General features: G+C 53.4%; 1 protein-coding gene across 2 annotated transcripts in view; it reads right to left on the bottom strand.

Annotated features, from left to right (window-relative positions):
• Window positions 1-209: 209 nt before the first annotated feature.
• Window positions 210-26,432, bottom strand: part of DKK3 (dickkopf WNT signaling pathway inhibitor 3) — a 43,376-nt gene continuing 17,153 nt past the window's right edge. For both annotated transcript variants that reach the window (XM_079788995.1, XM_079788996.1), the window contains exons 5-8: window positions 4,663-4,755; window positions 3,768-3,912; window positions 2,852-3,008; window positions 210-1,880 (exon numbers count right to left, since the gene is read on the bottom strand). In XM_079788995.1, the coding sequence (XP_079645121.1) occupies window positions 1,661-1,880; window positions 2,852-3,008; window positions 3,768-3,912; window positions 4,663-4,755 (615 nt within the window). In that variant the 3' untranslated portion in view covers window positions 210-1,660. The remainder of the gene's footprint in view (window positions 1,881-2,851; window positions 3,009-3,767; window positions 3,913-4,662; window positions 4,756-26,432) is intronic.

Here is a 26,432-nt window from a genome sequence, read left to right as displayed (position 1 = left end):
ACCTTAATACACAGTAGCTTTATTATCACAGACCCTGAGGATCCTACAGTGTGATGGCCCAGAGCTGCTTGATTAAGGAAAGCTCCCAAGGAAAGGGACATACACACCCCATTGACTCTTTCAGAAGACAGTGAAACGTTGATACTCTTAAGACTAATTCCCATCCCCGAATGGTTAACATTTCTAACATATTTTGATGCTGAAAGAAGTGTGCTTCAGTTGTCTGGAAAGTGTACTTACATGGAAGAGATGCAGGTCATTTCTATTTTATTTTTTTCTGGCTGGAAGGGTTTTTATATTTATCCGAAGTCAAAAGGAAAAAAGTCCAAGAACTACAAAAGAAGAGTTTAAGTGATTTATGCTTGATTTCTAAATGCAACATACGTGTGTATACATCACTTAAAACTCAAAGAAAGCATGCTTATACAATCATGTGCAACTTTAAAATTTAATAACTCTGGATGAATACATGATGGAAACAGTCCATGACACCTGAAAAGATCGTTTGTGGAACAGCGCACAGTTCGGTGCTCAGTCTGGGTATTACAGCCATATTTCACAGAGCCTTGCTTGGTTTGATTTTCTCCATGTGGTTGATAATGGCCTGCAGTTGCTGGTAAGTGATTTTGCAAATTTCATTTATAATCCTGGCCCCACAATTACCCAAGTACTGTTTCTGGCAAGTTAACTTAAATATTATGCTCCGATCATGTCCCTGCAGAGTGACTAATGTAACTAACTGCCCCAGGGGACAGTGTCAGTTCCTCCTGTCACCACTAGAATGATGACCGTCCCACCCTGGGGAGAACGCTATTTCCAAGAGGAGAAGTTGACTCTTGTAGACATGTAGGAGCTAGTTTGACCTCCATTCCAGACGTGCCTCAGAAAAAGAAAAATTTCATTCTTCGTCTTTGTAGGGGGCTGGTGGGGAGCACTGGGCTTGGGGTCACACTGGGTGAAATCCTGCTATGCTCTTCACTAGCGGTGTGATGTGGGCAAGCAGCCTCTGAGATGCTGACGGTTGTGGGGAACAACGCCCCTTCACCAGGCTGTGGTGACAGGTCTGGATCGTGGAGGTGAAACTGCTCACCTGGCACAGAGGTAGGAGCTGAGTGGCTGCTAAAAAGCTGAATGCGTGTAACTCGGAGGCCACAGAACGTTTCCCCCAAAGGCACAGCGAACCTGTGCCCACGCGAAGAACTGCATGAGAGTTTCATTTGTTGAATTTTTGCCAGGTTTATGTTTGCTAAACAGGGCACTCTTCTCCATGTGTGTAAGCATCAACATTTCCCCAAAACCCGTCATGAGGAAATTCTGCACCCTTTTCTGTCCCCTTCTGGGGGTGGGGGTAGGGGAGGAGGGCATAGAACAAAATGAAATGTGCCATCTGCCAACCAGCGGAGGCAAAGCAGCCAGCACCTGGACCTGTTTAGCAGCCCTGTTCCGCCTTCACCCGCACCCAGGCAGCAGAACTGAGATGCGTGGGGTGCAGTGTGGGGAGCGGGACAGTGTGCGGCACCTCATTTTGTTTCAAGCCAGAGGGATAATGTTCTGGGAAGAGGCCATGGAAAAAAGCCTGGTGAGCCAACGCCTAGAGGACACAGCTGGGGAAATAAATTAGCTACTTCTATTGCACGTCTACCCAGGGACAAGCCTGGCTCTAAATCTCGTCTCCCTCCAGCAGCTCAGCGGCGGCATCCGGCTCCCCGAGAGCCATTTCCACCGACAGGCTCCTCTCCAGGTCCTCCAGCTCCCGGCGCACCTCCTCAATGAAGCTGCCGTCTCCGTAATCGCTGGGGGCCTCTCTGGGCACCAGGCTCTTTCCAGCCTCCTCGTGGCTCCCCACGAAGGTCGGCTTGCACACGTAGACCAGGCTGTGGCTGCGGAGAGAGGGGCTGTGGCTCAGCCAAGGGCCGTGTCTCCCCAGGGGGCAAAGCCAGCTCTCAACTTGGGGAGCCTGGGCTGAGACAAAGGCTCTCCTTGTACCTCCCAGCCTCCTCACCTACACGACCCCGCCTCTGACCCCTCCTCTAACATCTCTCCAACAGTCCGAACCTCCTGCCAACATCTTGCCTTAGAAAAGATTGCTGAGGGCGCTCATTTTCGGAGAATGTACTCGAGGGGCAGCCCCCCACCTTCAGGGGCAGGGCTGGCTTCCTGCCACTGACTCTCTGGGGCTCAGCATCCCAGGGGCAGGCCCTGAGGACAGGGGAGTCTGAGAGTTTACAGCTCCTGGCCCATCTGTGCCTCCAGGCAGGCGCAGCCCCTGACAGTGGGAGAGGGCCTGGGGCCTGGGGGAGCCCTGGGCCTGTGGGGCAGGGAGGGGGCTTCTGTCTGCCCAGCCACCCAGGACTCTGCTGGGAGAGAAGGCTGGGTAACAGACGCTGAGAGGCCTGGGGAAAGCGCACTGAGAAACAGCCACGGTGCGGCCCTGGTGCTTCTTGGTGTCTCAGAGCCTCCAACTCCCCCTGGTGTCCTCCCCCTCAGGGAGGGGCAGGCCCTCCCCGTTTCCCTCCTAATTCTCTGCAGGCGCCTTCTCAGCTTGTCCTTTGTCTAATGGGCCGGGCTCCCCTCAGCCCTCCTCCCTCCACACCCTCTTCCCAGACCACCCACTCCCGAGGCTTCAACCACCATCTAGAGGCGCCCCAACGCTGTACCCCCCAGCCACACCTTCTCCTCAGCCCCAGTCCTATAGGTCTGACCACTACTGATCCCCTCCATCAGGAAGATCAAGGACTCTTCACATCAAACCTATCCTAAACGGTGCCCACTTTTCCCGGCTCCTGAGTCCCCAGTGGGTGGCACCTCATCCCCCCTGGGCCCCTGACAAGAAGGACAGGTGGGGCCTCACCTGTGAGGCTGGCAGAGGAGGCCACTGGCACACGGGCAGCGGTCCAAAGCTCCGTCAGGCTCCAGCTCCCAGGTGATGAGGTCCAGGAGCCGGCTGGCAGGGTCATGGCAGAGCTCACCCTCCACGGGCAGGGGTGTGCACACTGGGAACAGCAGGCCTAGAAGCAGCCAAAAGTCACCCCTGCGCCCCAGCACCAAGGCAGGCACCAGGGGAGGGAGAAATGGAATGCAGCCTCCCACTTTCCACCCTCAACCCCCATGTGGAGGTTAGGCTTGAAGAAGTGGAGTGAGAAGCAATGAGAATGGCAGTAGGGGCTCAAGAGAGAATGAGCTGGGAGGGCTGGAGCAGTCGAGGAAGACTGCCTGGAAGAGGTGGGCTTGTGCTGGGTTTTGAGGCCAAAGGTCAGGAGAAATTAACAGTGGAAGAAAGGTGTTCAAGGCTGGGGCTCAGCACCAATAAAAGCCTGGGGTTGGGCTCAGGCTGGGGCCGTGAGGCTCCCAAACGGGCCAAGTGGTGGAGAGAAAAGGAGGACGGGTCAGCTGGCGCTGGCCAAGGCCTGGAAGGTGGACCGGGGAGTCTAATTAAAGTGACAGAACAGGAGTGGCTGCCGCTCCCAGAGGAGAATTATCCAGAAAGCCGTTCCTGAGGAAAACTGCAGGAGCAGCAGGTACCAGGTGGACCAGGGGATGGGAAGGTGGCCAAGGGCGGGTTTTCAGAAACACTTGCAGGAGGGGCGAGTGCCTGAGCTCCGCTCACCGGGGAGGGGCAGTGTGCATGGAAGCCGGGGAAGAGGGGGCCATTCGGTTCACAGGAAACAGGCCTGGAGCCAGCGCTACCCCGGGCTGGGGAGTGCGGTGCAGTGGGGTGCTGGGGCTTGGGACAGGGCTCAGCCTGCACCCAGAAGGGAGCCACCCACCTCTCTGGAAGGCACAGCACAGCCCAGGCTGGCAGTCCCTCTGGTTGTCACAGATGGTCCCGTTGCTGCCTTTGGTGGCTGTTTCGGTGCAGTGACCCCAGACACACAGCTGGTCTCCACAGCACTCACTGTCCCGGGTGCAGACCTGCAGGGTGTGGGGAAGCACAACAGCCCGGCTCGCAGACCCGGCGAGCCCCACCTGTACCCCCAACCCCCCACGGGAAAGCCTGAGACACTACGGGCGAGCTAACCACATGGCCCCCTGCACAGAGGAGGAGACTGAGGCCCTCGGTCGGGGAGGAGGGGTTCGTGGAAGTCATGGGAGCAGAGGTGAGGGGCCAGCACACTGGGAAATGGCCCTAGGGGAGGCATGAACCCGAGTCTTCCCTCACAGCTTGAGGTTTTGCCTTTAAAGGGTGTAGCGTGTCTTTGCGGTTGTGCCCTGCCTCCTGCTCATTAGGTCATTAGGTCCCTAGGTCAGGAAGGAGGTGGCTTAGGGCCACAGACGCCGGCAGCACCGTGAGTCTTATAAGCTGATTACATTAAGGCCCAAGCCCGGGAGGGCCAGGTGGGTGGTCAGGCACGTGGGTGCCGCGGGCCTGGATCCCACGTGGGGAATGCAATTAGAGAGCAGAGCTGGTTCCCCACAGCCGTGCCCGATGAGGGCACCCAGCGGGACAGGCCGGGAGGGAGCGCCGCTCCAACCACATGGCTGGAAAATAGAGGGCTGCCTGTCGTCTGCAGATGGCCTCCTGGTCACCCCAGGAGTCAGCCCAGGGGGCTCTTCCCAGCGGTAGCTCCCCAGGAGAGCGCTGGGCGGAGGGCTTCTCCCCAGGGCTCTTTCCTGGGCCCCCACGCCCCTGGTGCTGCAGCCCGGAGGCCTCTGGACACTCACTGTCTGGTGGTCCCGGCACGGCTGGCAGGTGTACTGGAAGCTGGCAAACTGGCAGTACCTGCGGGACCCGCAGTCCTCGTCAATGATGCACTCCTGCCGGGGAAGGGGGAGGGGGAAGACAGCTTCATCAGGAAAGGCAGGTCAGCAAGTCCACCTCACCCGGGAAGAGAAAGCCCCACTCATTCCTCCCCCCCACCCCCCAGCTCCCCCCCCACCCCCCAGCTCTGCAGGCTCAGGGCGCAGAGACAGGCTCCAGCGCCCCTCAGGCTGGCGGGCCCTCGCCCACACAGCTCGGCCAGGCTCCTGCCCTCGGGGACGCCACACCCACTTCAACAATCCTCTCTGTGTGCAGCCTCCGCTCACACCCAGGGTGGGGAGCTCGGAGACCCAGGGCCCTGCTTCTGCTCTGAGCAGATGGATTTAATAAAAAAAGCTAATGAGTTGCAGGCCCTGGTGGCGGCCCAGGAGGAGCTGGAGTTCATCAGGGCCTTGCTGACTGAGAAGGAAAAGGGTGGCCACAGGGAGCCCACATCAGGGTCCTGGGTCTGGGGCTCACCAGGGCAGCTGCCAGCTTCCAAAGGGGGTGGGGGCATGGCTTGTGTTCCCCCCTTCACCCCCCGTCCGCCCAGGCGCTTGCTCACGGCTGCCAGCCCCACTTGGCTCGAGAAATGGAGGAGAGAAGAAAGGAAGGGACTCTGTCCAGCACCGAGTTCCAGAGAGGGAGGTCACGGGAGGGTCACTGTGGTCCTGCCAGTCACTGGTCACTGGGCTATGTCTGCGCAGGCCGGGGCCCTGGCAGCCGCGGAGGAAAGAAGGGCAGGAGTGGGGAGACCATGACAAGGGCCACCACCGAGGACCGTCACCCCGGCCAGCACAGGCGGGGCTCGCCCAGCGGGCAGCAGTGGGGATTACTGTCCCCACACTCCGCACTGAAAGGGGAGGCTCAGAGAGGCCAACAGGCCCCGGGATCGTACAGTTAGTTCAGGGTGGGGGATTCTCCACCACTAGCCGTTGGGAGAAGGGGCTCGGGCTCCAGAGGCAGCCGTCAGAGACTGTGGATGAGAAAGACCCGCCTGAGGCAGGGATTCTGGGCCCCAGCAAACCTTCTGCAGGTTCTAAGGGGCGGGCGGCACCTGCCACCCCGCTCTGAGCAGGGCATGCTCCATGCTGAAAGCAGGTGCCCACGTGGTCCAGACCAGCTCCCGCTGTGCCCTGTGAACAGGGCAGCAGTGCTCTGGGTATGGACAAGGAGACTGCCGACGGGCTTTCCGGGCGCCTGTGGGTAGGCTGGGGGGTCAGCCGGGAGGCCCTCCCGGGCAGCTTAGGGAACTCATTAGCTCTGTCACCGAGAAGTGGCTGGTGTCCCTGGTCCAGGGCTGGGTGTACCCCACTGCAGGCCTGAGGGGGGCGGGCAGGGGAGCATTTGGTCTAGGGCGGCTGCAGGCTCAGCTTCTGCAACACCAGCCCTGGTCCTGAGCCCCAGCCTGGCACACCTCGGAGAGTGGTCCCCGCTCACCTAGCAAGGCTTGCCCAGCCAGGAGGACTAGCAGTCCCACGGGCCCTCCGAAGCATGACGGGGAAGCGGCCACCTCGGAGGCGGGGTACAAGTCACCACCGGCACCAGGCCTGGGGTCCCCAGGGCTTCCAGAAGAAACAGGGGTTGACACCCAGCATAATTGAAAAGCCTTTTCAATCTTTACTGTAAGTTCTTTTAAAATGTCAGAGGAGAACACGTTGCCTGCCTCCGCAAAATGACCAAATATTGCTCTTCTCTGCGTCTCCCCAGCGTCTGACTCATCCCTGTTCCCATGCCAGCAACCCTAACATGTCAGCGTGCCACCGTCCCTGTTTTCCCGTGTGAGAAAACTGAGGCTCGGGTGGGGGTGGGGGTGGGGTGGGGGTGGAAGGGCTGCCGGAGTCGGAAGCTGAGCTGGGGCTGGGCACTCCGTCTGTCTGACCCCAGAGTCCAGGTGGCCTGAGAAGCCCGCTGGGCTGTAAGTAAACCTCCAGACGAGCCTTGTCTCAGCCACCACGCTCCCTAGACAGAGACTCAAGGCGGCCAGTTCAGCGGCAGCGTCCTGACCTTTCTTCCCAAGGAGAATAGCGGGGGGGGGGGGGAGGGGGGGGCACAGGCATCGGCGTCCTCTCTGACCCCAGCCACAGCTGAAGCACTGGGGCCAATATGAGGAGGTCCTTGCCCTCAAGGAATTTATAATTCCTTTTTTTTTTTTAAAGGAGACGGAGGGTATAACAGACAACTCCCAGGAACAAAACAAAGCCGCTTTGCCTCTCCACAGAGGATGTTTGACCTCACCAACAATCAGAAAATGCAACCGCCAAGGGCTTTCACACACAATGAGAACGGTTAGGAAGGCTGACGCTCTCTGTGGTGGAGGAAGACTACCCTCCCCAAAGGCCCACATCCCACTCCCCAGAACCTGCGGACCTGACACGTTACATGGCAGGGGGGCATTGAAGTCACAGGTGGAATGGAGGTTGCTAATCAGCGGACCTGACGATGAGGAGAGGCGCCTGGATTGCCCAGGTGAGCCCAGTGTAACCTAAGGGGCCATGAAGACGGAAAAGGGGTAGAACAGGCAGGGTGATGCCACGGGGGGAGGACTCCACCAGCCGTCCGACGCCGCAGGCTTAGAAGAAGGACAAGAAGCACAGGCCAGGAACAGACTCCCCCGCCGACACGGAGCTCAGTCCAGCGAGACTCCTGCCGGACATCTGACCTACAGAACTGTAAGATAACAAATTCCTGTTGTGAACGTGGGGCCGTGGTCGGCAAACTGTGGCTCGCGAGCCACGTGCAGCTCTTTGGCCCCTTGAGTGTGGCTCTTCCACAAAATACCACGGCCTGGGCGAGTCTATTTTGAAAAAGTGGCGTTAGAAGAAGTTTAACCCTTTGCACTCGCTTGCTTTTTTCTCGATTCCTGCTACCGATGCTAACCGTGTCGAGTCACACTCGACATCCGAGTGCAAAAGGTTAAGTTTAAAAAATTTGGCTCTCAAAAGGAATTTCAATCGTTGTACTGTTGCTATTTGGCTCTGTTGACTAATGAGTTTGCCGACCACTGACGTAGGGTAAGCCGTGCAGGAGCAATAGGAAACCGATGTGATAGCCGGCACTGGTAGGGATTTGAGGCAATGGGCCGAGCCAGACACTTTGGGGTCATTAAACTTCAGCTGGATGTGTTTTCGCAGGCAACTCATCACCTGTCACACACCTAAATGCTTGTCTACTGTGACCCAGTCATTCCCTTCCAGGCGACCACCCTCGGACACTGTCCACATGTACAAATACCTGAGTCCAGGGATGTTTAAGGCTACACCGTGGTAGTATTTCTAGTCCAGAAGTAGTGGAATTGCCCAACAAGAGGGGGCTGATTAAACTGCTGCGTGGTCATCTCATGGGAAAATGCCACCAGACAGACACGAAAAAGGAGGTAGCCCTTTGCATTGTGATGTAAGTAAAAGCAAGTGGGAGAACCATGAAACCCCATTTTGTGAAGCAGAATAACAACATATATGATACGTGCCTGTGCGCAGCACAGCGCCTGGCATAGAGGGGCAGAGACGTGTTGAAAGGGTAAAACCCCTTGTACATTATTGTGGCGAACAGGCTAACAGAATGCTGATCATTAGCAATGATTGGGGGACCAAAGCAAAAAACACACACCTTCCATTAATTTGGCTTCTCATTTCCCAAGCATCCTGTCGATGTAGACTTTTCACTACGTGCTTCCTCTTCCAGATCTCTAATTAAAAAAGCTATGAGCTAGGCCTTCCCCGCACCAACCCCTGTGAGACCCTGCTGCTTACAACTCTCCATCAAGAAAAGCACACGTTCATCCTTAGGGATACGTTTCCTCCCCTGAGCTGGCTCCTATGCATGACAAAGCATTCCCTGCAAAGCCATGGCGAAGCAATTAATTGTTTTTGTCTAGCTATGGAAAATTTTGGGGCATGGCACTTGGCCAAAGACTTTTGAAAAATTGAAAACACCGAAGCTACTGGTTTCCTTTGCTGACGTGGTTTTGCTGCCTACAAGGTCTGGTATGTGAGTCCAGCGTGACTTCCCCTTGAGAGAGTTCAGAGCTTTTGTTCTAACGGTCTGTGGCCTGTTCACTGTGCATGCGCATTCCCAGCATCCCCTACCAGAGCTCTTTAAGAATTGTGATCATACGCAAACCTTGGGACTCCAAAGCGTGAACCCTAGAGGCCAGGAGGGCACAAACTTTGAATCCTAGTTTTGCCACTGAATAGCTGTGTGGCGTTAGTGCTCTATGAATGGTGGCCATAGCAACAGTAGCTGTGCATCTTTTACGCACACCCAATGCCTGAGTCTCCCGGGGAGCCCCCTGCAAAAAAGACGGGTCCAAACAATGGGCTAGTGTTTCCACCAGCAGCCCTCCAGCTCTGACCCTGCCCTCACTTGGGGGTTCCACATCTAGTCCTGACTTATCTGTATGCAGAATGTGTCTAGAGACAGCAGCCTGTATGCCCACAGGAATAAGGCGCCTGGGGCAGAGTGGCCTCTCGTGGTATGAAGACCAGGCTTTCCATACAGTAAGGTTGTTAGTTTGGGGTCTCTCCTGAGGACCCCATCTTTCCTGGTGTCAGAGACCTGGGAACAGGTCAGGTCCTCCCTCCTGAAATAGAACTGAAAGGGTGGGAAGGGAGGACTTGACTTGGGTCCCCCCCCCCGCCCCCCCCCACCCCCTGCAAGCAGAGCTGAGAAATCAGGATTGTATTCTTTTCAGTAATCCCCGGTTTTCCTATCTATGCTTAAGGGTTACACTCACATGGGGGCCGATGTCTTAAAGGAGCCTCAGCACCCAACTGGGCACAGGGTGTCTGAGAAGGTGAGCCCTGAAGTAGGAGGCCGTGCAGGTCCTGGGCTTGGGGTACCTCTCAGACCACTAGGACTAGAAGGGGGACTCCATGCTCCACCGAGGTGAAATTAAAGGCACTTGCCAGGGCAGAAGGTAGGGCCACCTGAGTGCCCTGGAGCAGGAGGGGGAGGTGCCATGGTGGGCCCTGCCCTTCAGAGCTTACGACAGCAACCCATGGCCTCCAGAGAGTCCTGGCACGCAAGGGGGCCAGGGCCTGCCACTCGGCACAAGTTCTCCTGAATTCCTCTCAACATGGGTCTTATACACACATCACAGATGGGGATGCTGAGGTTTAAGGGGTAGGCTCTGCCCAGAGTCGCCAGCTTAGTGGTGGCGTTGGGAGTCCAAGACAGTGGGTCTGACCCTAAAGATAGGTTCTTTCCCCCTCCTCCTGGGAAGCTCATTTTCCTCCCCCTGCAGCACTAATCAGTCTCCTCAGGGGACAGGACTAGCCTGAGACAATGCCCTGGGCCTCACACATCCCCGGAGACAGCAGACAGGAACTCAGGGCCAAGGCCACGGCCCTGGACGTCTGGGTCTCAGCGTCACTTGTGAGCTGGCTCCAGCAGCTCCTCTCTGGTCCCTGTTCTCCAGGCACTTCCTGTCTGTCCCGCTCCTCCCTCCCATCCTGGAGGGAAGCCTGACGTCTGAGGCTGGCCCCGGGACTGAAGCCATTCGGAGGACCAGTCTTTGTTGTCCGGGGAGAGAGCTATATTTAGAAAGCTCTGGCTGGAGCTGCAGGCACTCTGTTCAGATGCCGAGGGAGGTGGGGCTGGCGGCAGATTTGGCAGAATGCTGGGCCTGGCAATGGCTCTGGTGCTTTGACACTCTCACGAAATAGTGGAAAATGGCAAAGGAGCTGCTCTGTATCTTTGGTTTTATCGTTCGGAGTTTATCGGAGGAGAGCCGCTCCAAGGAGGCAGGAATTCAGAGGGAAGCTAGCAGCGCCTGACCCGAGAGGCCGTCCTTGCGTGTAGGTGTGGGGCAGGTGGGGCCCGGCTTCTCCGAGAACTGTGGGCTGTCACACTTCCCTTCTCACACTGGCCACGGGCACTTGGCCACACTCCTCAGGAATCCCAGACATTCTTGTGCTCATGAGGCCCAAAGGAGGAGCCACGAGGTGGACCTCTCCAGGGCCGGGCTGTCCAGAGTCTCCTCTCGAGCCCAAGGCTTCAGGGGAAGGAGTGAGGGCACGGGAAGCAGAGGCCCATGGGACTGCCTCAGAGCTGTGCCCGCTGAAGCTGAGGCCGGGAGGGCCGCCGTGAAGGTTCAGAGAGCACCTGCTGTGTGTCTGACCTGCTCAGGGTTAGTCGGCTCTTGGATCCTCACAGCCACCCTGTGAGGTCAGCCACTGACCCCATCTCCCCCAGCATGTGCTTTGCACACAGTCGCCATCCACTCAAAGAATAAAGAAGGGCCCTGGCTGGTTTGGCTCAGTGGAAAGAGCGTCGGCCTGTGGACTGAAGGGTCCCGGGTTCAATTCTGGTGAAGGGCATGTACCTTGGTTGCAGGCACATCCCCAGTAGGGGGTATGCAGGAGGCAGCTGATCGATGTTTCTCTCTCATCGATGTTTCTAACTCTCTATCCCTCTCCCTTCCTCTCTGTAAAAAAGCAATAATATATATATATATTTAAAAAAAAAGAATAAAGAAGGAATGACTGGACGAATAGATGAACCCTTGATCAATCTCCATTTTGCAGATAAGGAAATTGAGGCTCAGAGCCCAAGGTCACTGATGGAGTTTAAGAAACAAAGATTTAAACCCAAGACCATCAGACCCCCAAGCCTAGGCTTGCTCCTTCCACTGCACCCTGTTGCCTCCAAATACAAATGGGACTACATCAAAATACAAAGCTTGTGCACAGCGAAAGAAACCAGCATCAAATGAAAAGGGAGTCCACTGTATGGGGGAACATATTGGGCAATGGCACATCTGATTAAGGGGTTAATTTCCAAAGTATATCAAGTTCTCATATAACTCAACAAAAGGAACACAAACAACCCAATAAAAAAAAATGGGCAGAGGGCCTGAATAAACACTTCTCCAAAGAAGACATCCAAATGGCCGAGACATATGAAAAAATGCTCAACATCACTAATCAGAGAGATGCAAATTAAAAAGACAATAAGGTATCACCTCGTACCTGTCAGAATGGCTGCCATCAACAAATGACAAGTGCTGGTGAGGATGTGGAGAAAAGGAACCCTAGTACACTGCTGGCAGGAATGCTGACTGGTGTAGCCATTATGGAAAATAGTGTGGAGTTTCCTCAAAAAACTAAAAATGGAACTCCCATTTGACCCAGTGATCCCACTTCTAGGAATATATCCTAAGAAGCCTGAAACACCAATCAGAAAGGACATATGCACCCTATGTTCACAGCAGCACAATTTACAATAGCTAAGATATGGAAACAGCCCAAGTGCCCATCAGTGGATGAGTGGATAAAAATGCCGTGGTACATATGCACAATGGAGTACTATGCAGCTGTAAAAAAGAAGGATCTCTTACCCTTTGAGACCGTATGGAGGGACCTGGAGACTATTATGCTAAGTGAAATAAGCCAGTCAGAGAAAGACAAGTATCACGTGATCTCACTTATATATGGAATCTATTGAACAAAATTAATTGATTCAGAGACATTAAAGCATGCAGCAGACTGACGAATTTCAGAGGGAAGGGGGGTGCGGTGGGAAGAGATTAACCAAGGTGAGCCAGAGAAGCCCCATATTATAGACAAGGAAAGCGAGGCAGTGACGTGAAATCACTTACCAAGGTCTTGGGTAAGAATTGGCAGAGCCAGCACTTGCCAAACCCAACCAGTGCTCTATGGAGATAAGGGCAACCCTGGGACCTGGCGGCTAGGGGCCCAGGCATGGGGCGGGAGGGGCTGTGTAGATAGGAGGCCTCTGGGGATGACAGGAGAAGGGGGCTGTTAGTTCTGCCTCTGTGGGAGGGCAAGGTCCCCAAGGCTGAGCCCTGGACCAAGGTGCCTAAAGGGTTAAGAGCGGTGCTGAGGGAGAAGAGCAGGAAGTCTCCCCTTCGTCCACAAATCAAGTGGCCTTCTCAGGTCCCCTGAGTCCTTTTTGACCTTAAAAGCAGGCCACTGGCAGGAACCTATAGAACACACGTTTGCCTTGCTCACAGCAGGGCGCCCGGTCTCTCCTGGAGGCTGGCTGCACTGGAACCTTTCCGCCAGCTCAGGGCAGGCAGGGGCCCCCGAGCCTCACCACGGGCTCTGGCCTGACCCACGATGCGGAGCCTGCCCTATGGAAAAACCCAAGCAGGAGCCAGGGGCTGGTGCCAGCTATTCTTATCCTGAAGTCCGGTGTCTGCACAAGCCCGTGTCTCCTGGGGCTGCTCCAGCCAGTTCTTCCTCCCCAGTCCCACAGCCCTGAGAGAGGAGGACGCGTCCTCCAGCTGCTGGGCATCCAGGTGTGGAGACAGCTCACTCCCACCCCCTCAGCGCCAGGATCATGGGAGAAACATCCCTGGAGTTCCCTCTCCTCCTGCTCTAGCCCCCACCTACACAGCCTCCTGCTCCCACCCCCAGGGGACCCCCTCCACCAGCCTCCTGGGGAGACCTTCAGGGACGGAGGGGAGTGCTCTGGAACAGGGCCTGTTCCCTCCTCAGGGACGCTGTCTGCCGCCAGGCCACACTCACAGGACTTCCCCACACTCTCTTCTAGTCTCAATGACGTTGCCGTTGGCAAACTTACACCACTTATAATTCCAAAGGAAGCGTCTCATGTGCCCAAGTCCTTTCTAAGCAAATGAGTGCTATGGCCCCTCCTGAGTTAGCGCAGTGGAGGGAGGGCGCCTCCCTACTCTCCCCCCCACCCATGTTTCCAGGGCTTTAGGTCTGCCCGGCTCCCACGCCTCACTCCAAAGGCAGAGAGTGGGGGACCACTGGCCTGAGCCGCGGTTCACCAAGCACCCAGTTAGCGCCGCATGCTCAGAAGACAGCTGCTGTTCCAGTCATCGAGAACCTGACAGGAACTTGGGGTTTGAAAGCACCAACAATGTCCTTCAGCACCTCACAACGCGGTGCAGAGAGGCCGGGCTCAGGACACCAGCCTCTCTCCCTCTCCACCAGGCTCCCTCCTGCAGCCCAAACTGTGTTCCTCAAACACCAGCCTGCTGACTCACATCCCTCACCTTAATTGTTCTGCAAGCTGCTCCTGCCCAGGGCCCTGGAGAACGCCTAGGTTAGGCTAATCTGATCAACACCTAATGGGAGGAGACAGGCTGCCCCCCAGGCCCGGAGAATGGGGAAACTACATCTGTGGCCCTGGCATAATAAAGCCACGTGACCAGGTGGCGTGAGTGAAAAACCAGGTGTGTCCTCAGGTGGCCTGGGAGAGGGCCTGCGGTTCCATCACTGGGGCGCTCTCTGCTCTGCCTGTACCCGGAACCCAGGAACTGCTCTCACAGCATCCACCGCCCAGGGCTTCATTCTCACTCACTCAGCATCCTTCAGACGCCCACCCTGGCAGGGCACACAGAGCCCTGCAGGGCCAGTCTCCAACCTGCTTCCAAGTCTGATTTCCTGACCCACCCCAAGACCCATCCTGGTCCCTGCTTCTAGAATGCCCTCGGATTCATCTTTAAGGAGCAGCACAAATGTCTCCTCCTCAATGAAGCCCTCCGTGACTCTCCCCACTGGGCAACAGGCACCTGTCTCCGTGGTGCCCTCACCCCCAGCCCTCAGTATCCTCCCCGGTAAAAGGTGGGTGAAAATTAGAACACGTTTAGGCTCAAAGGACCAACAGGTGCTTCTAAGACTTGTCAGGACTCACTGGGAAAGCCATGATTCAGGTTGGGGGCATGCTTCTCTCAGCAATCTCGGGCAGTTGTAGAGCAAGGAGGCCAACTCCACATCCCTCTGCTTAGTCACCATATAACTCAGCAGCTGATCTCATGAATTCTTTCATCTCCACCATGACCCTCTCTGGCTTTGCCCACTCTACTGTCTCTTTGGCCTTCTGGCTGCTCTTCAGGCCAAGCAGGTTTGATGCCATTTTCCTGGCCAGACAACTCCGCCCTCACTGTCCAAGGGCCTGGCAGAGCTAGCATTCCTATGAAGCCAAGTGATTGGTGTAAAGTCTCAGTCCTCGCTGCTGGAGGTGTTCCTGTGGTTCTGACTGGTGTCTGAGGAAGAGGCCACCCCTAACCCCAGCCTTGACCCCATGGGGATGGTCTTTATGAGTTCTCTTTTAAAACAAATGTTCTAGGCCAGTGGTCGGCAAACTGCGGCTTGCAAGCCACATGCGGCTCGTGAGCCGCGGTTTGCCGCTCTGTTGACTAATGAGTTTGCCGACCACTGACCTAGATTCTCGGTTCCAATAATTACAGGCTGTTGTTGTTCCTTGTGATTAAGCTCCTATCCCAGTAGTCGGCAAACTCATTAGTCAACAGAGCGGCAAACCGAGGCTCATGAGCCGCATGTGGCTCACGAGCCACAGTTTGCCGACCCCTGTTGTAGGCAGTGAATGGCGGGCATCAGAAGCAACATCTGGGGGTGAGGGCGGTCCCTCCTGGCTGTGCTGTGTCCGAGGAGCCACGAGCCCCGCTTGACTCCAATGCATCAGGGCCTGGAAGGAGATACTGGACTTGTGACCAGCCCTCCTGGGGGACAGGGCTGGTCTCCAAGGGGAGAGGAATGTGGGGTGTCACTATCACAGGTCTCCTAGGAGACAACTCCAGGAAGTCATGACAGGAGTGTCTATGGGAAGGCAGATCTTGGTTCTTGTTTCTCACAAGCTTTTTGTCACTGGTCCAAAGGGCTTCTCTACACCTTCTGACCGCTCATCCACAAACTCAGCCACCTCAGGAGCATCTCCGCCTCCTCCTCCTCCTCTTCTAGTTTGGGGCTGAAATAGCTGCCTGGCTCACGTCTCCATCCGCATCCTGCATCCCCTTCACCTCCAGTCCTGCCAGGCCCCTGCCACTTTCTCCAACACACACAACCAGAATCGGAGCTCCCCTCGGTGCAGCATCTGCTCCAGACAAACAGTGTTTGGCCTTGGAGGACAGCAGAGCCGTTGACATGGCAGCAGTGTTCTGGGTCTTTATGCTTCCAGACTAGGGGAGACCATGCCCTGTTACAGGCTAGGACGATGCTCCCATGACTATGACAAGTGGGGTCCAATCAGGGCCTTGTGGGGTGGCCACAGCTTTGCTAGAAATCTCCTTACTTCTAGCAAAGCAATTAACAGCATTAAACTTAGTCACATTCACATCATTTACCTGTACCCAGCAAGCCTGGCACTGTGCACACGACTGTCTGTGTGACTCCTTCATTCCTTCAAGGGAAAGAATAATGCAGAAGATGAAGGGTAGAGGGAGGGTAGGTTTCAGGGTTAGGTTATAAGAGTCTGCTCATGCTTTTCAGTAGTTACCAACAGCTCCTGCTCAGCTAGATTGGGTATATTCAGGACCCTTGCTCTGACATTGGGGATGGAATTTCTCCATATCTACTCAGTTTTTTGTTAACTCTTTCCTTATGAGTCAGTAAGCTGACGTGACCTAACCCAACCTCTTCAAATAGTTTTTCCTTTGCCTTGGCAAGAAAAAGTAATGCATATATCAGTCCCTACTTACTCTTCGCACTTAGAGATGGTGCCTATACAAGACCTAACTTCTCAGAGTCGGGTATTCTGAGACTCAGTTCGTCGGCCCATGTACTGGGGAGAACTGGGGAGAGATGAACCTGGATCTTTCTTCTCTTCTTTGTCCATCCCATAGGCTTGGGCCCGGGCTCTTCGGTGGAGCAGGTGAAGTCTTCTCTGAGGAAGAATAGGCTCTGGGGTGTGGCATGTGGTCCTTCCTGACACATCAAAGATTTCCAGCTGGATGTCTTGTCTGTGTCCTCAAACCAGGCCATTGGCAAAATAGGCCTCAGAGTGAGAGGAGGTCAGGAGACACCTCAGAAGGCACCTGCACACTCCCAAGCTGCAGCCAACGCCTCAGCTTTCCCTTCCCTAACCTACGCTAGAGTCCTAAGCAGCAGGAGGCCACAGGCTTCCCACCTGGGCCACATGGGTGTCCCACATGCGCACCCCTGCCTCTGAGATGGACCCTGACCCCAACGTTGCTGGTCACCAGAATGTGTCCAAACTTTCGTTTCCTGCAATTGGGTCTTCATCATCCTTAGGACTCAAACCACCTGAATGGAGGCTGGCATGACCTGGGAACTGGGGTTCTAGTCCCATCTACAAGGATGAGGATTGCAATCCAGGGAACGCAACAGATTCCCTTCTGCCTGAGAGGCCGTGTCTAAACCTGAATGACCAAGAGGCCCCAGTGTGGGCACTGGCCACTCGCCTTTTTTTAAACCAGGGGTCTTAATTTTTCTTGTGTCATGGACTCCTGTGGCAGCTACCTGGGGGCCATAGGCCACTGCTCAAAGTAATGCATTTAGATGAATAAAAAAACCACACAAGATTACAGAGAAAAAGGATTACACTGAAATAGTTATCAAAATATTTTGAGACACAGTGGGGGTTTTTCTTTGTTTTGTTTTTCCCTATCCTCACCTGAAGATATGTTTATTGGTTTGAGAAAGAGAGGAAGGGAGAGAGAGAGAGAGAAACATCAATTGAAAAATATCGGTCGGCTGCCTTGTGCCCCGACGGGAGATCAAACCACAATCTAGGGATGCACCCTGACCAGGAATCGAACCCACAACCTTTTGGTGCACGGGATGATGCTCCAACCAATGGAGCCACCTGGCCAGGGCAAGATACAGTGTTTTATGGGCTTCTTTACTCACATTCTGAATAGTAAGATCTACTAGCAGGTCTGATAACGACCTTAATTTCTAAGTAGTGATGAGCCTAAATGCTATTTAAAGACACTGGCAACTACAGTTAGAGAATGTGAAGCTCTCTGGGATCGCTCTTGGGAACAAAGGCAGTGCTAGTAACACTGTGGTCTGTTGCGTATGCTGAAGATGGGAGGAAGTGCTGCTTTAACGTAAATGTCAGGGGAAACAAGGGTGCGTTTCTTTCCCCATCGCTCTATCCTGGTTAAGAAGGTGGCTTTAAGGCATATCCAAAGTCAGGAACCACTGCTTCAGTGCCTGCAATTTATCACCCTCTTTTAAAAATACATCTCAAAGAATTCCTCCAATTTCCTTTAAAAAAATAGGAAAAGAAGAAAGTTTAAATCAACACAAAGTTGTTTTCCCCTTCGCAGAAAAAAAAGCCACTTGCGCAGCCCACTGCCAGGCCGCTGGGTGGGAGGACCCGCTGGCATTCGCCCTGCGCCTTGAAGGGACTTCCAAACCCCTCCGTCCTGGCCTCCTTCCTGCCCTTGGCAACAATTCCTTCTCTCCCCCCAGCACTACCCACAAAGTTCTACCACAGTAGAACTAAAAAGGGGGCTTGTGGGATTGTTCAACCTTTCAAGTTGAACCATGTATGTTAATGAGCCTGAACAAAGCCTTAATATGTTTCAGGCATGAACAAACACGCTCTGACCTCATTTCACTCACAAGCAGCCACGTCTTATTTGCTTCACCTTGGTGGTATGGCAGGGAACACGGAAAGCTCCAGCTGCGTGCAGTGGTGTAGGGAGGGTGGTGTGGGCACACGAGACACCCCAGACATCTTGGAGCCACCCATCGTCTCCATGGCCCCGGAGCTGCCGCTGAAGTGCCAGCACCAAGAACCCACCCACACCACCCAGTCTGCTCCAGCGCTCCAAGCCCAGGCCCAGGCCACGGCTACAAAAAGGACCCACTCCCCCCACAGTGAGCTCCCCAAGTTTGCTTCCCTCCTTGGTTCTCCCTACTGGCCCAGCCTGGGTAAGTCATTTAACACTGGGCTGCAGTTTCCTCATCTGTAAAATGGGGATGATCAAGCCCGACCAATGCTGTTGCCAGGAAGACTAAGGTGATAAGTGTGTCCATATACCACGGCATCTGCCAGACAGGCAGTGAGTGACCTTTGGTGACTTCCTGTCTGACCCCGGTGTACGGTTGTGTTACACAGTGGGAGTCTGTGCTTCGGAGTCAGACAGACTTGTTTGCAAATCCCAACTCTGCCGCTTACTAGCTGTGCGAGCTTGGCAAGTCACTCTGTGCTTCCTTTTATTTAAAGCGGGGCTACTACCCGCTGGTTGATGTGGGTTTGGTAAGAGTTGAGGAAAAGAGCTTATCCTATACTAGTAGCCCTGTGCACAAATCTGTGCGCCAGTAGCTCACCAGTAGCTCGCTGCCACCCTCCAGTAGCTCTCTGCCTGCTGCCCTGCCCTCCTGTAGCTCCCTCCTTTCCCCCAAACCTCCCCGCCCCCCCCAACTCTCCTCATAGCTTGCTGCCCCGCCCTCCTGTAGCTCCCTCCATTCCCCCAAACCGCCCCCCCCCGCCACTCTCCTCAGAGCTTGCTGCCCTGCCCCCTCCTGTAGCTCTCCTCTGCCCGCTTGTAGCTCGCTGCCCCACCCTCGTGCTGATCCGTGATCCGGCCGTTACACCATCGGTCATTATGCTTCATGATGTAATGACCATTTGCATATTACATCTTTATTATATAGGATAATAAAAGGCTAACATGCAAATTAAACAAAAGGCGGAAGGACTGGTCGCTATGATGCTCACTGACCATCAGGGGGCAGACGCTCAGTGCAGAAGCTGCCCCCTGGTGGTCAGTGTGCTCCCACAGGCACAGCTGTGGTGCCTATACAGTGCCTTAGTGTGGCAGCACTAAGGATGTTCAACTGCCGGAGGGTGCCTAAGCTGTCAGTTGGACATCCCCCTGAGGGCTTCCGGACTGCGAGAGGGTGCAGGCTGGGCTGAGGGACCCCCGAGTGCATGAATCTCGAGCACGGGGCCTCTAGTATGAAATAATCACACAGTACCTGACTTATAGTAGGTGCTCAATGAATATTAGTTCTCTTTCCTTCCTCTCACCCTCTGAATCCTAGCAAGACTGTCAGGGGGAGGGGCGCAGCTCCACCTAGGCAGGCCTTTCTGCTGCAGGGTGTGTGTCTCTCTGGGAAAGGAGGTCCCGTAGACATCAAGGGGGGAAACGGGGCCCCAGAAGCATAGGAAAAGCAAAAGGGTGCTGGGTGGGAAACTTGTGCAGGTGGGGTTGAGGCTAAGTCCTGTGGCTCGGGGCTTGAGAAATCTGCTGGCCCCTGCCCACCTCTAGCTACCCCCTGGGGGACCGGCTGGCCTGAGGTTTGAGCCCTCTCCCATTGTCCAGCCAGGATGTGTTCCATCCTGACCCCTACTCACACAAGGCGGTGGGCTCTCTCTGCCTTTGTACCTGCTCCCTCTTCAGGGAGGCCCTGAATTATGAGACTATGGAAAATTTGGGCTGTTTCCCTGTGGCTATATTTGCCACACCACATCACTGAAATGTGTCTGTGGCCAACTTCTTCAGCCACCCACTTAAAATACTCCTCCCCAGTGGCTTAGAATGTCCCTCTTGAGTGGCAGCAGGTCTCATACCTGATCACTAGTGACAGCAAAAGTGGGTGAGAGATTCCACAGCTTCCTAACCACCCTCCTCTGATACCCTCTCCCCATGGCTCCTAGGGGCTCTGCCATCCCTAGGAGGGAATGGCCCCTGAGTTTCTTGGTTTTTCATTGGGAGGATTTGGGGGAGGGGGATTTTAATGACTTGCTATAAATAACAGGAACAGAACCAGGTGCTGGAAGGTTCATGATAGCATCTTCAAAACCACCCAGGATTGTGGCTATAAACTTTCATGACCTTTTCTCTCAGAAATATATCTTTTTATTGAAAAGGCCAAAATTTATAACTGGGTTCACATTCCAGTTCTTCTATTTAACATCTATCATGGCTTTAACTTCCCTAAATTCCACTGTCCTCATCTGTAAAGTATTTACCTCTCAGTATTATAAGGATTAGAAAATAAAACACATAAAAGCACCTGGTATGCAGCCCAACAAATGGTAGGTGCTCATTAATGTAGATCAGCGATTTTCAATTGGTGTGCTGCAAGAATTTTAAAATATGCAATAACTGACTAGTCAGGGGAACTGGCCACTTTTCCCTTAGATTGTCCAAATGACAACAGCCAACAACAGCCAACGTCTGGTATGAATGGCCTGCCTTGAACCATAAAAATATAGGTCATATAATTGGTCATGTTGTATCTTATTGGTCATGTTGCATAATAAAATTGTGTCTGACTGCTTAATTCTTGGTACTAGAAAATTATATATATATATACATATGATTTTTAAAAAAGTCACTTTGAAGCAAAAAAGATAGGTAATTACTATTATTATTTTTTGCAATTCAATCAAAATTATACCTTTTTTATCACATTGGCAAAATATATATTTTTGGTGTGCCACAGAATTTTAGTAATTAGTTTAGTTTATGTGTGCCATGAAATGAAAAAGGTTGAAAATCACTCATGTAGATAAATGAACAAATGAGAGAAACACAGAGAAAATCCCTTTTCAAGCAAATAAAACTCATCTTCATACTTGCAGCTCTTTGCTGAATCTTATCTTCAAGTATTTGTGCTTCTGTTTATATTCCCCAAGTCTCTCCTTGGTCACACAGTTTTCATCCATAAATTTGTTCATTCAATACTGAGCGCCTACCCCATGTCAACACAGAAGTCCCTGCCTTCCCAGGGCGCACAGTCTTCTAGACACTTCTCCTGGCCACCACGGTATGAACTTCTGATTTTGCTCCCTGGGCCTCAGAGGACCCTTCTCCATTGGTCTTCGTCATCTTTCTCAGCATTAGGCAGAACACCTTTCCTGGTACTAACCTTAAGAGATGTCGCAAAAACGGTGGCACCTAGACCTTGCTTCCTGAAATGGAAACTCCAGGTCCACAGCATATTAAATACTGAAATGAACTGGACATGCGGTCCCAATAGCTATGATTTGGAGAAAATTATGCGCTTTCCCATCTCTGTTTTCTCATCTGTAAAATGAGAGGTCTGGGGTGAAGCAGGGCTAAGAAATGGATCTCAGATATCATGCTCTTCCAGTTGATTACCTGCTTGAAGTGTTGTGTTATCTCGAGTTCTGAGGCTCCATCTGGGCTACTCAGGAGAGAACTGCAATTGATTAGCGCTGTCTGCCACAGGCATGGCGGTGGGTGGATGGCAGTATGTGTGTCACATGTTTTTGTCCCTGATGTACGGGAGCTCAAAGACCCCTGTGAATTCTGCCATTTATGATTCTGTGACTCAGTGAAATTGCTTTCCTTTGTCTTTGGCAGGAGGCCTGTCTTAACACACAACATCTTCATGTGTGGTCTAGCACCTGAGCCACCACCACCTGAGAAACTTTCTTAGTAACCTTACAACAAAATAAACATATTTACTGATGGGTCACATTCACACTCAACAAATTACTGCTTCCTGCCCTCAAGGTCCAGGAAATGAGGGTCAGGAAGGAGAATTTACATTTATTGGGCACCTATTAAGTGCCAGGCACCTTCCATAGATTGTCACTTATTTCTAAAACATTTGCCTTGGGACAGTCACTAACTCCTCCTCGAACAGCGCAGGAACCAGTGCTCAGAGCAGCGAAGGAAGCTGCCCACGGAGCAGAGACTCTGAATCCCACTGCACTGTGCTCCCTGCAACATACCCAGACGTCTCCTTTATTCTCTCTCTCCCAGGAGGTGGAGGGGGAAAAGGAAACTGACAGCAGGTCTAGACAGAGCAATGAGATCTGGGCAAACATTTAGGTGACTCAATCCCCATCCATCATTTTACCTACTTTGGGATGGGACCAAAGTAGGCATTTCTGCCTGATTTAGGAGACCAGCTCAGATCATCGGATCTGGGGCATGACTGCAAATTCCGTGAGAGCATTAAACATGTCCTGCTGCATCCCAAACCCCCATCCTGGTCTAGTCCCCTTCCCCTGACCCAGAGGAAGAGCGCGAATGACCAAGGCCTCCACTGGCACTGGCCTCTGGCCCTCCTCCCAGGAAGCCCTCCCTACCTCTGGTGGGAATTTAAAAACCACCACTACCACTACCACAAACCCTTTCCCTTGAGCCCCCACCTGAACCCTCAGGGGTCTGCAGAGCCTCACAGGAACGTGGGAGGCCTTTGGATTCTTCTAGGAGACCATGGTGGGGCAGGGGTTATAAGGGAGGGGTAGAGTGGGATATAGAATCTTAATGGTCAAAAAAATAAAAATAAAATCACATCTTTGGATCTCAGAGATGAATCTTCCAGGTGCAGCCTGTGTACACTAACCCCGGCCAGTTTTCAGCACGTTGGCTAGAGGCTGGGTATAGGTGAGAACCTCTGATTGGTGTTGTCAATCACACCTCAAAGACACCCTGAGACTGTGACTGCCACCCTGCAGAGGCAGCCCCTGGGACCAGTGCTGAGAAAGCACTGCTTTGACCAAAGGCAGCAGAGCCCAGGATTTTCATACAGCCCGTCAGCTCCAACGTGGGTCCTCGAGTCCCCTTGTTCCTACAGTCATGGAAACCAGCGGTTAAAAAGATGTCCCGCCTCATGCTCCACTGGTGGGAATGTCCAATGGTGCTGTCACTGTAAAACAGTCTGGCAGTTCCTCAAAAAATTACCCAGCAATTCCATTTCTGGGTATACACACACACACACACACACACACACACACACACACACACTGCAATATCGTTCCATTTCAGGGACTCAGAGAGAGATTTATGCATCCATGTTCATAGCAGTGTCATTCACAATAGCCAAGATGTGGAAACAACCCAAATGTCCATTGACGGGTGAATGGAAACAAAATGTAGTATAGATATCTGTGTGTGTGTGTGTGTGTGTGTGTACGTACATACTAGAGGCCCGGTGCATGAAATTCGTGCCTGGGGGGAGGTCCCTCAGCCCGGCCTGCACCCTCTCCAATCTGGGAACCCTTGGGGAATGTCTGACTGCCTATCGCAATCCGGGACTGCTGGCTCCTAACCGCTCACCTGCCTGCCTGCCTGATCACTCCTCACCACTCTGCCTGCCTGCCTGATCACCCCTAACCACCTCTGCCTGCCTGCCTGATCGCCCCTAACCACCTCTGCCTGCCTGCCTGATCGCCCCTAACCACCTCTGCCTGCCTGCCTGATCACCCCTAATTGCTCCCCTACTGGCCTGATCGCTCCTAACTGCTCCCCTGCTGGCCTGATCGCCCCTAACTCCCTCTGCCTTGCCCCGCACCCGGGACCCAGGATTCCCTCCTCTGGCCGGTCACAGGCACCCGGGACCCAGGCTTCCCTCCCTCTGGCCGGCCGCAGGCACCCAGGACCCAGGCTGGCTTCTCCTGGGCCGGCCGCAGCCACAGGAGACCATGGGCAGGCAGCTTCATCCAGGCTGTAGCTGCAGGTGCCCGGGACCGCGGGGCAGGCAGCTTGTCCCTCTCCCGGGCCACAGGCACAGGCGCAGCTGCTGGCACCCGAGACCGTGGGGCGGGCGGCTTGTCCCTCTCCTGGACCACAGCCTGGCTGGTCCCCATTCCTCTCTCATGAGCTCATTTGTGCCTGGTTGGTCCCCATTCCTCTCTCCCCAGTGTTGAGTGTCTGAGCAGTTACAGTGTGATGGCATGAGGGCGTGATGATGTGAGGGCGTGATGACCATTTGCATATTAGCTCTTTATTATACAGGATATATATATATATATATATATATATATATATATATATATGTGTGTGTGTATATATATATATATGTGTGTGTGTATATATATATATATATATATATATATATATATATATATATCTTACCTAATAATAGACAAACATGTAAATTTACCATACCTCCGCTATGCCACCAGCCAATCAGGAGTGATATGCAAATTAACCCAACAAAGATGGCGGTTAATTTGCATACACAGGCGCCCAGTGACGGGGGCAGGATGCTTGCGTCATCGCCATAGCGACAACGCAGGCATTCTGCCCCACCCCCGGTCTCTCAGGGCCTCTGGGCAACATGGGAAGGCAGGGCCGGAGCAGAAAGAGGCGGCTCCAGGGCCTGAGCGGAAAGGGGCTGGGCCGGAGTGGAAAGGCGGTGCCGGAAGCCAGGGAAAGAAAAGCCCATTCTAGCACGAATCTTCATGCATCAGGCTTCTAGTATACACACACACACACACACACACACACACACACACACAATGCAATATCGTTCAGCTTTAAAAAGGAAGGAGATTCTGACACATGCTACACCATGGTTGTGCCCTTGTGCTAAGTAAAATAAGCCAGTTACCAAAAGACAAATACTGTAAGAGTCCATTCACATGAGGTACTTAGAGTAGTCATATTCATTGAGACAGAAAGGAGAGGGGGGTTGCCAGGGGTGAGGAGTGGGGAAGGGAGGCAGTAGAGAGTTATAGTTTCATGAGTTCAGTATTTCTGTTCTGCAAGATGAAAAGAGATTAACAACAATGGGACTGTACTGTACTTACTACTGAACTATATACTTTAAAGTGGTTGTGATGGTAAATTTTATGTTATAAATATTTTATCACAACTTTTAAAAATGTTCCTTTAAGAGCATGGCTGTCGTGCAGGTTATGTGAGGGAAACCTGGTCAGGTACAAGCACGGTGCCTGGCACCGAGCGAGGGCCCATGAATGGCAGTGATTACCTTCATCATCATCTATTACTATTATTGTCATTATTATTGAGCACTTAATCACATCGCGGATGGTTGGTTTGAACTGTTAACCAGGAATTACCCTGGAAATGAGAACAAGGCAGCTTTGGAGAGGGGGTGGTTAACTTGGTCACTTTCTGAGTCATAGTGACCACATGAGGGAACACTGTGGTCCTTGCTATTATTTTACAAACAAAACAAAATGGTCTCGCAAGCTTTGTGAGTTTTTCAGAATGATGCCAAAGATCAAGGAAGGGCGGGGCCACGTGTCTCAGAGTCAGATGCCAAGGCCACATGCACATGCTGTCCAGGCTGGTCTGGAAGGATCCCTAGGTTCTGAGAGCAGCGGACGGCCACAGACCCCAACAGGATGCTCCTCACCCCCCGGCTCCTCAGACACCACAGACATGGCTTGTTGTGCAGCCGTCAGCCTAATGAGATTTCAAGTTCAATCACTGTCACTCCTCTGGCTGCCTACTGGCACCACACAAGCGCAGAGTATTCTGTTTCTAACTAAAAGGTTCCAGATTCCAAGCCCCGAAGCCAGGCTTTTTGAAGGGCATAAAGGACTCAGCAAGATTAAGCAAAACTCCGTCCCCACCAATGTATCTGCCATCCAAACCACGTCTTCCTGGCTCTCTCCTCTGGGGGCTGCTGTGCAGAGCCTGGGTGTGCTGTGCATACGGCACAGGGCGTGTTAAAGCACTCCAGACGCGCGGGGTGTGTTCTAACTCCTTGGCCGGGCTCTCAAAGCCCTTCCTGATCTAATCCCTGCCTCTCCCAGCCTCACCTGCTGCCCCCTCAGGCATGCTCCCACCTCTGGTATCCCAAATTACACAGTGCTCCTCAAACATGTTCTTATTTCCCCATGCTTCCTTGACTTGGAACAAAAAAGTCTTCCGCAAGGAATACTCTTCCTCCTCACAATCGAGAATTCCTAGACATCATTCAAGATACAGCTTAATTGCCACCTCTTCCAGGAAGCCTGCCAAAACAGGGTCTGTGGGTTTACATGCAAGGGGACACGCGAGCCTGCCACCGTGGGGGGCACGTATACGATGCTGGTGCCAGAAGATGAACTCCTGGGTCGGGGACACAGGACTTGACAGCACAGAAGCAGCAGGAGCTTTGTGTTTTCAACCGTCCCCCTGCTCCCAACTCCACCGTGGGGGCCCAGGTGGGTGCTGTGCCCGCAGTGGGGGTGCATCACAGCTGAGGAATGTCAAGCTTAGAGAAGCCAGGTTGTTTACAGTAGACTGCAGGCAGGGAAGAGACAG

The sequence above is a fragment of the Cnephaeus nilssonii genome (genome assembly GCF_951640355.1).
Source record: "Cnephaeus nilssonii genome assembly, chromosome: 13".
NCBI classification, from domain to species: domain Eukaryota; kingdom Metazoa; phylum Chordata; class Mammalia; order Chiroptera; family Vespertilionidae; genus Cnephaeus; species Cnephaeus nilssonii.
Note: the sequence above shows the minus strand (reverse complement) of the source record. Positions and strands in the feature narration are given on the sequence as shown.